Here is a 10,347-nt window from a genome sequence, read left to right as displayed (position 1 = left end):
TTAGCTAAATCCTCTTGGTCTGTGTACATTAATCTGTGTTGTAGTTTTTGCCTTTTTGACCTTAACATGTCACAGTAATTTCATTAAATGAGCCTGTAAAGTTGTCTCTAGCTTCTGTTAGCCAGATAATCAAGAAAGCTCTTTTCTAGCTCAACAGTAAGTCCAGCACAAAGGGGCCTCATCCTGGCCTTTCAGAGGAGCAGGAAGGGTTAAGAGGAAGTGGAATTTTGCAAACTGCCTGTTGACTAAGAAGTTGCCTCAACATTAATATACACAGGGCAATATTTTCATTTTCCAGCATGCACTCATCAGCGAAACTTCAGACATTAACTGCTTCCCTTTGGCCTCAGCAGCCTTCAGTAGCACTTACCGAAAGGGTTTTTTGAGTGTATTGTTAACACGAATTACTTAAACGGTGAAGGAGAAAATCTTCTGACAGTAAGAATAAGATCCGTTGAATCATGTGAACTCTGAACTGAAGCAGCAGCCTGACAGTGACTCACTGGCCCCAGTAAAACCACAGCAGTTACATTAACTCGTCGGTTGCGCAGCGCTCAGTGCTCCCTAACTCTGCATTTATGTTTTTCCAGATCTTTCACAATTCATATTGTTGCCTTTCTAAAAATAACCCACACACTTCATGCAGATGATCAGATGAGTGATAGCCTGCCAGAGAAGAGGCATTTCCTCTTTCATCCGTCCTTATTGACTTTCAGATGCTGCACTAAAAGCACTTGTTAACATCTGCCATTTCAGCAGTGGATCTCAGCTTGACATCAGACGGTTTCATCTTTTTGACAGATGCCTCGACAATATCCTGTATAGGGGCAACAATGTTTTTCGAAGTGCAAAAAGTCACGTATTTGTCTGTTTTTATTGGCAAAGGTTGGCGCAGGAAAAATCAGGGTGAAAATGTGAAGTGTGATAACCTGAAATGCACCGATGCTCATCTGGTACATCTGCTGAATAAGCCAGTTCAGATATGGCAACATCTTGGCCACATGTTTTTGCCACGCAGCAGCTAAATCATACAGATTGGAAGGGCAAGTCAAGTGCACGAACCTTCATGAGATCTCTCCTGGATGTGTCAGAGCAAAAATATGTACAAAGGTTATATCTTATCTACTTTCGCTGCTGACGTTTATGACTTTGAGTGACAATAGCTGCAGATACTGAATAGATTAGTCAAATGTGACGCAAATTTTTGTTTTCTGGATAAAATGGAAATGTCTGTGGTGATTCTTAAAGGTTTCTTCTGGTGCCACACCAGGTCAAATGCTCATTGTTTTAATTAACCAAAGACCTGAAAACAACCTTACTGTCAGTTGCCAAGGAAGTCTTGCCACTCGGGGCATCCTGGTAATTTCTCTGGGCATTACCTTTGAAACCTGTATATAAATGAAATGTGATAGAGACATAACTGTAATTGGTCACGAGTTAATAAAATGGTATACAAATGGTAAACTAGCTAAAAGAAAGCTTCTAACACACATCCGTCCTCTAATGGATACATCAGGGGTTGTAGAATTGATAAACTGCAACAGTAACTCAACTATTCACTCCTTACTTGTATGAAGAAGAACTTATCTGAAAGCACAACACAGTGAACCTCGAAGCAGATGGGTTACACAAGCAGATGACCCCAGCTGGTGCTGCTCTGCTGAGAACAGAAAACAGAGGCTACAATTCTCGCAAAATTAGAAAACAAAAGACTGGAAAAATGTTGCCTGGTCTGTTGAGACGTACAGATAGTAGGTTTGGAATTGCTGTAAACAACATGTAAGCATAGATCATCATCTTGCCTGGTATCACTTTTTCAGGAATGTTTCCTGCACTTTGTTGAATCTGTGCAATAAAGCCTTGAGGCAAAAGGAGGTGCAACCCCGTACTGCCAAGGCGTACCTAATAAAGAGGCAGATAATTTTCTATTTGAATGTTGATTGCTGGTTCAGCCTTTGGAGAGAGAGACAGACAAATCCCACCTTGGTGCCTATCGATTCCTATTGAGGATGCAATTATAGGACGTTTTACATTACCTTTGCCAAACACCAATAAGTGTTAAAAGTATTAAATATTAGAGTTTTGTATCAACTATTGTATCAAGCTGTATCAAGTTCAGATTAAGAGTGCAAAAAGTGGTAAAAGGCAATTAAAGCAGCAGTTATAGGAAAGGAAATTTTGATGGGGCACATTGAATTATTCATCTGGGAAGACTGATCTATATGACTTTGGCTTAAATTCTGTTTGTACTGTTTACTTGCTCAACTTATCTGTGACATTTGAATTGTTTCATGATTTGTGTGGCAGTTAACAACTGGAAAGAACTACTTGGGTTTTTTTAAAACTTTTTTTGCAGTGTTATTTCTGCAACAACTCAACAACAACGAAGAATATCAAAGGATTATTTGATAGTCCCTCTCTTATAATAGTTTCTCTGCTTCTGTTGGCCTGCAAAATCTAAAAAACAAACCCCCCAAATCTATATGCATACTCTATGTTTAGCATGCTTGCTAAAAGCGCGCCAAACATGCTAAAGTCAGCTTGCTATTTGTTTAGCATGCTAAACAGGCTAAAGATGTGAAGCCTTTAACTGAAAATGCTATACCTATATGTGACAGTGTGCACACCTGCATTAGCCCAATCCAGTCACGTGTCACTTCTCTTTTCACATTTCCATTGATTAATCTGCAAGAAACTATGACTATGAGAGAAGAAATAAACACACGGCACTTTCACTAATTCACACTTGCTTGCCCGTGTGACGTACATTTGGCAACTTACCTCAACTATGGACCCCGTAACCACAGCTGAGCTGTTTTGCAAAGAAAACGCAGCTGCATGAATGCGTGTTTGGCAGCTTTGTAGTATGGTACATGCCTGTGGCTAACCTGATTTCATATACTGTATATGTGGTCTGAACATGTCTTAGAAAACTGAGTCTAGCTGCGTTTGTGAATGCCCCCTTTAACCCCCTTTTTTTCCCTGTCCTTTAACTTTTAAACTGTTATAGCTGAGTAATCAAATAAAGTTCCTCTTGGTCAGCAATCTGCAACCAGTGCCAAAGTGCCTTCCTCAAATGTATTTTTCAGTGTAATCCAGCCCTTAAGCCATTTTGTCAGCCCAGTTTAACCACTTCATCATGGAAGCAGGAAGGTCTACTTCCTGCTTCCATGGAGATGATACATCACTGCTATACAGGAAATATATAGGTTTAATTGGCATTCCTAAAGTGTCTGTCAGTTTTGAGTTCCAGATACCTGTGGAAATTAGTTTGGAAATCCAAGAGAAGTCGTTGTTCCCAACCATTATCTGTGACTTAATGACATTCAAATGAAAAGCCTTCGAGTAATGAATCTCTCATCAACGACTTCAGTTCTTAAAGCTTTGCATATCTTAAACCAGTTTTCATCAATTCAAATGAACAACAAAGGAAATAAAAACTTCATTCAGTTTCTCTGCAACTGATTTACTGGCAACTTCATATCATAGAAGATATGTCAATATTAATAACATTTCGAGGCTTTGACAAGGCTTTACTCTGGTTTCTCTTCTTACGTTCCAACCACCATGACCCTGAGCATCACCACAGCGGTATTTTGGTTACTTTCTGGTTAGGCCTCCAGCACGCTGTACAGCTACACAGTAATCTACCAGCCTTCCCACTCCTACGCCCCTGAGTACTTACATAAAACTCGAAGAAAATGCGTTAAATGCATTGCACATATATATATAAATATGTGTGAATGTGCGTGTGTCTGTGAAGGCGTATGCATGTTTGTGTGTTTGTGTGCACCCATTTGTACATGTGTGTGTTTGTTCGTGTGTGTACGTGCTCCCAGCACAGTAAACTGAATCAGTCGTGTGAATCAATCATTTTTGGGGGGGGTCCAAATCATTTCCTGACTTACTGGAATTTCACACTGATGATGCTTCTTGGTCTCACTGATAGGAAGGAAACCTCAAACCCCTCCTCTTTGAGATACAAAACTGGGCAGTTGCTGCACATCTTAGCAAAACAGGAAATTTCATGTTTCCTCTGCTGCTTATAGCAACAGCTTGCATCACAGTACTTCTGCATATCTTCACATACAAACACACATACACATATACGCCCACACACGCTCACACACTCACCAAGTCAAGTCCCAGAGCGCAGCCACATTTTTTACATTGGGTTATCAGGATGAGGGCCTTGTTTTAAACCACACTTCACTGAACCGAGCAATCTAAAAAAAAAAAACAATTGACCTTTTTCTTTTTTAGATACTTCATTATCATATACTCACACACCTTTTCGGTAAATGTATTTATTTCAGATATGTATTCGGCTACATTTCTAAATAATGTACTGGACAAAATACAGTTATGGTGACATCAGTAAGACGTTGGCTTCAAACACTTCTTTTTGATGGACTTTTGTAGCAGTGTGGGCTTAAAGGTGAGGAGAACAATGATAGAGACTCCTGTGAAAAAAAGAAAGACCGGGACCAACAGCAGAATGTACCAAAAGATCGACTCCCCGTCATCAAAGCACAAAAACGACTGTGGATTCTCCACTCTGTGTGTCCTTAGGAAGAGATCCTTGCATGTGATGGCTGACTGTTCGACCATGTGGATGGTGTTTGTTGCTTCAAATGTCCTGAACCATTCGGTCTGGCAACAGTTGAATTGATTTCCTGTGAGGAAAATAGTCTGCAGCTTTGGGGCTAATGCATTAGCCTGACCAGAGGGGATGGTAGAAAGTCTGTTGTCCCTCAGATCAAGCACTTTCAGGTTGAGGTTTTGAAGTGAATGGGGAAGATGTAGCAGAAAGTTCTTTGAAATGTTTAAAGACTTCAGACTCTGGAAATGGGAGAAGTCAATGTCTTGTATGTGAGTGTTCCCTAAACCTAGATGCTGTAATGTTGTGCTAAGACTTTGTATTGATTGATGGATGGTTACTCCGGGGTTATCGGATAGCTCCAAGTGCGTTAGCGACAACCCCGCAAATGCAGTGTTTGGAATTATTTTAAGGTTGCATCCCTTAAGGTAAAGCTGTCTCAGGGACATAACATTCTTCCAATTCATGCAAGTTGAATTAGTGTGCATACTGATCTCAGCTTCCTCAGAAAGGCAAATGTCAATGTTGTTGTAGCTGAGATCCACCGACCGGATGCTTTGCAGTGAGGAAAATAATCCCATGGGTACCCACTTAAGACCATTCAGGCTCAGGTTAAAGTATGTCAAATTGCCAAGAGTGGTCAGAGTAGCTTTATCCGCTGAGATCTGGCTTAGTTCATTGTTGCTAACATCCAGCTCATACAAGCTATGAGAGAACTGCTCAGATGTTAGATTTAAGGTTCTCAGGCAGTTTGTGTGCATTTGAAGTCTAGACAGGGTGGGCATTTTCTGGATGAATCCTTTAGGGAAATACTCCACAGAGTTCCCTATCAGATCTAAAGTCTCTAGAGAGGATATATCACCGTGAAGGTTTTCGTCCCACAACTGAGCGGTCACATTATTGATGTCCTTGTTAAAGTTGTAGAATTCCACAGTTTTTGTTGAGTTTGGGAACATATCGTTGTCTGCTAAGTGTTCGTAGAATTTAATGGCGTTGTGAGACAAGTAAAGGTACCTTAAATTACTCTGGCTGGGCAGGAAAGGAAAGAAAAGGAGTTTGTTGTCTGATAAGTCGAGAGTCTCTAGCTGGAAAGTGTCGTTGAGGTCTTGCCTTGAGATGAACCACTCAATGAAGTTGTGGCTGACATTGAGGACCTCCAGCTGAATCATGTGGAAGTCAGTGAGACAGGGCAGATAGTTAAAGGCCAAGTTGAGTCGCTGTAGCTTTGGACTGCTGTCAAAAGCATTATCAATCTCAAAAATCAAATTCCTTTGTAGGTCAAGTTCTTTAAGCTGGTGCAGATCCCTGAATGAGGCCTCATCCACTCTCAACAAAAGATTCCCAGAAAGATTGAGGTACTCTAGTGACGTGAGATTTTGAAGAAGCAAGGCAGCCATTTCATCTGTAAGCTTATTCTCAGAAAGATCTAGCGCTATAAGACCTGATAGCTTTCTTAATGCAAGGCTGGTTTCTTCGTAGCTGTTATAAAGACTGTTGTTTGCTAGATTGAGGCTTTTTAAAAGTTTTGAGTCTTGAAAAGTGTTCAATTCTATTTTACTCAAATTGTTGCAAGCTAAGCTCAGGGCGGTTAGTGAAGGGTAACGGAGAAGAGAGCCATTCTGTAGTGTTTCAAAGAGGTTGTAGTTGAGCTGAAGCTCTTCGATGTTTTCTGGAAGTCCTTCAGGCACAGATGTGAGCTGACCATTATTGCAGCAAGCCGTTTGTTGTATCTGCAGAGGGGGTAAAAAAGCACATGCTTTAACACTTGCATACTGGTTGCCACTTTGCAGTGTTTCGGCTTTTTAAAAATCTGGCAGACGCTGGATTTCTTTCTTGCACAGCAGATACATTTTAAGATCGTCATGAATAATATCCATGTGCACTTAAAATATTTTATTGTGGGAAGATTACCCTCTTAAATTACTTCTCGTGTGGTTATTTGTAAACTATGCTAGCATGCTAAACTAAGTTAATGAGCATTGCCTGCAGTACATTAGCATCTTACTGTTAGTGGAAGCATTTTAGCCTTCCTGTGTTTCGGGATTTAACTGAAAATACTGTTACCCACTGTACAGGCTCACAGAAAAACATGGTGGGCTGTAGTTTCTTATTCTGGTAGGTCATACCACAGCTTACCAAAACTTCATTATTTCCTTGACAGATCACTTTTCCATTAGCATTCTGAGTCACTGGACCACTCTAAAAATACTTTCTGGCTATACGCCTTTAAAAAAAAAAAATTGAAGTTTTCAGTTTAAATAACTTATCATTTTTCCCCTCTAGGAGTTTTATTGGTTTTATTGCTTTAGATGTTTCATTTCTAGAATCATTCATATTTATATTAATTTATATGACTGATAAACACTCAACAAGAGAGATTTAATTTCTTTCTCATAATCGACATCCGCTTCCAAAACCCTGCATCAGATATTAATATTCACAAGTTTAGACTTTTTGTGGCTTATTGAAAAGTCATTAAATCATTAATACAGTGTAGGAATGTGCCAATGGATTTAATCTGGATGGATTTTGATCTAACTAAAGTTATAAACCACATATACAGCGTGCTTTTAGAAGGTGGGTCCTATTAGGGACTGGATCTTTGGTAATAATACAGAACTTTCCATATTTCAGTATCATTACTTGATGCTTTTCTTGTTTACACATTTATGTTTGAGTGCCTTAGGAATAACTTTTTTCTTTTTTTTTTTAGAAATTTTAGCTTTGTAGTTGTCTTACCAAAGTCTCTTTTTAGTTTTAACTAAGCCAAACATGAAATCGTTTGGCCTTTTCCATGTGATACATTGTGAAATTTCCTCAATATTCCTGAAACTTGCTCGGGAAAAGCTAAATGAAAGAAGAGCGTCTTACCAACTGACATCGACGGTGCTGCGGATGACTCGAGACTGGCGTCAGCGTTCTCCACATATGCAACAAGCAGAGAAGGATGGGTGTGAGCCTGTGGACTGGCATTTTCTCATCCTTACTGTTGAGAACACAGAAGAAGAAGAAACGCGTGAGCCTGTTTGTGTCACATACTTTTAGATTTTTTCCCCTTTGCTGAAGTGAGCAGGAGCTGGTTGTTCGATATAGGCCTGACAACGAGCTGTGATCTTCCTCTGTTTTAAACCATAGTTATTACTATTTGTATATGGTGAAAAACCTTGTATGAAAAAAATGTGTCTTTATAAACTTTGTCTTAAAATGAATATTTGTGTCTGAAAATGGACGAAAGCAGCTTGACATTAAAATGCTGAAACAGACAGAAGGTCAGAGAGCAGACAGGGAGTTTACAAATTCAACTTTAATAGCCGAGATTCATTTTCACAATTATTTGAAAAGCTTTGATAGTGTAAAAGTCTATAAGACTATATTTGACTGTCTCAGGTGAGAGTGGAGCTCATCACTTTTTACAATCTACTCATATCTAAATTAAAATTTCTGTAAATAGTAAGTACAGTAATATAATCCTTACAGCGTTTACGTCAACGTCATGTACTCGGTTTCATTTTTATTATATGTGAATAACTCTGATTTTTAATTTTTGACTTACAGTCTGTCTCCAGATGTTGGAAGCGATGGCATATTTTATCCTGAAAACATCTGCTGTGTACATTTTGCAAAAATTTCCCAGATTTCAAATCAGACCACTGCGTGACTCACTGCATGATGAGGCCGTGCGTTTCTTTTTGGCTTGCATGTGTTGTTGGCCTATCCATTATAACGCAAGCATGGTTTCTAAAGAACACAAAGGTTTTCTTGAACATTTTTTATGTTTCTTTATTCATCTAACCGATTTATTACCATTTTTATTTTGCATCTGCGTAGCTCACATTGAGTAACTGTGCCACCACTTTCATTATGATTTCTAAACTATGTTCCTGGGGAAGAAGTTAAGCTCATGGAAGAACATATATTTGCAGAATCTTGCTTTCTCTATCTGATGCAGCCTATTTTTTTTTTATTAATAAGACCGTGCACTGTGTTAAAAAGACACGCACACTTACTTTGCGCTTGCATTTATGCGCACTATATGTTTACATTCATCAGGCAACATCTAAATGACTCAAACATGGTCTGAAAGCTGTTATGCTGCGCTCACATTCGTTTGTCAAAGCGGTGCGCTGGTGTATGCACACATAACACTCAGAAAATGGAGCGTATTCAGAAACAGATGATCGTTAAAGTATCTTGCTCAAATGCACCGACTGCAAAATGACTTTAAATTAGGAATTCCTCATTTAGGCGATGCGCTTTGCTTCATGCAGCAGAACACCGTGCAGTACAGAGTTCATTTACTTACACTGGTGGTTAGGTGTGGATTTGCCAAGCCACTGACGGTTGCTCCCCTGACCATATCGCTGGTTGATTCGCTGTTGCAGAGTGCGTTCACATGTGTGTCAAGTTCAGCTGCTCTCCCCTGCACTGACTGAAGCACAGATGCCCCTTCTTTACTATTCACGGAAGTAGGCAGGCAACGGAAACCGAGTCACATGGACAAGCTGCAATCAGGCAGGTTCTCAAGCTCGGGGCCACAGGAAGGCGAGTGCAGGCTCAACAGCTCTTAACCACCACTGCGCAAGTGTTTTCTTTCTCTTCTTTTTTTTTTTTCTTTTTCTGCTTCACAGCTTCACAGCAGAATAACGTTATTATTCAGACAACTGATACTGGTAGCACAACTGCTACCACAAAAACCCAATGAGAACACACCCTTCACACCCTCTGCTCGTGCTGATCAGCCAAGCTCTCAAGAGGAAACCACTCAATGCACACACCCTTCCTGCCTTATTTTCGGCCTGTCACTGCAACAGACAAAACACACACACACACACATATATATGTATATGTAAATATATATATATATATATATCTACACACACACATAAACGGACATTTAGCGCTCTTTATAAAAACATACCTTCAACAGTTACAGGGATTCTGAGTCAGATAAGGCACAAGGGCTCAGAGCATAACTGCAGAAACTAAGCAATCTACTCTGTTTGGCTTTACTGATTTTATTTTCATTCTCCAGCTAATAAATGTACTAAGGTCGCTTTCAACATTTGTGAAACTCCAGCTGTTAGCTTGTATCTTATTTGTAATGATGAGTGGGTGCAAGAATGGGGAATTAGGAATCAGGAAGTGATGGTGCCTTCTGTGGAGAGTTGATTGGTCAGGCATTCCTTCCTGTTTTCACACAGGACGTCTCACTTCTGACTCTGTTGCAAGGTTGGGTGGCAACAAGATTTTCTGATCCATATGAGTATGTGTGGGTGCTGACTTTGTTGTTTGTTTGACACTCGTAAAATCGAATAAGGTGGCTGCTTATGAACTACGAGAAGCTCCCACAGGGCACCTTTAAAAGTTACATGTGATGCATAAAAAAAGAGATTTAAGACTTGTTGTTCTTACTACAGAAACGCCTTTGCAGTTGAGATGAAATCTATTATACATTCACTGGCCATTTCATTAGGTACAGCTTGCTAGTGCTGCGTTGTTGCCTGCAGTGCAGCGTTAATTCTTCATCACACTGTTGCTGCACATCCATGATGTGAATCCCAAAGGTGCTTGGTTGAACTGAGATCTGGTGACTGTGGAGGTCATTTGAGTACATTGTACTCACTGTTATGTTCAAGAAAGCAGTTTGAGATGATTTGAGCTTTGTGACGTGGTCACAAAGGTCACATGGTCAGCAGCAATATTCAAAAAGGCTGTGACAGTCAAACCATGCTCAACTGACAGTAAGG

At 39.9% G+C, this 10,347-nt stretch overlaps 1 protein-coding gene across 1 annotated transcript; it reads right to left on the bottom strand.

Moving 5' to 3' along the window:
- Positions 1-2,981: 2,981 nt before the first annotated feature.
- On the bottom strand, positions 2,982-9,230 carry nrros (negative regulator of reactive oxygen species). Its single transcript, XM_040036203.1, has 3 exons — positions 8,904-9,230; positions 7,472-7,586; positions 2,982-6,330 (listed from the first exon to the last, which is right to left on the bottom strand). Exons 2-3 carry the CDS (start codon positions 7,571-7,573, stop codon positions 4,375-4,377), a joined length of 2,058 nt encoding a protein of 685 aa, XP_039892137.1. The 5' UTR covers positions 7,574-7,586; positions 8,904-9,230; the 3' UTR covers positions 2,982-4,374.
- Between the last annotated feature and the right edge of the window lie 1,117 nt (positions 9,231-10,347).

The sequence above is a fragment of the Simochromis diagramma genome, unplaced genomic scaffold (assembly GCF_900408965.1).
Source record: "Simochromis diagramma unplaced genomic scaffold, fSimDia1.1 OVJJ01000271.1, whole genome shotgun sequence".
NCBI lineage: Eukaryota > Metazoa > Chordata > Actinopteri > Cichliformes > Cichlidae > Simochromis > Simochromis diagramma.
The sequence above is the reverse complement of the archived record's forward strand: the minus strand, read 5'-3'. Positions and strand labels throughout refer to the sequence as shown.

Coding starts and splice junctions, on each gene's coding strand:
- nrros (XM_040036203.1), bottom strand. CDS start 7,573: ATGCCAGTCCACAGGCTCACACCCATCCTTCTCTGCTTGTTGCATATG. Junction 6,331..7,471: donor AGCACCGTCGATGTCAGTTG/GTAAGACGCTCT, acceptor CCCCCTCTGCAG/ATACAACAAACGGCTTGCTG.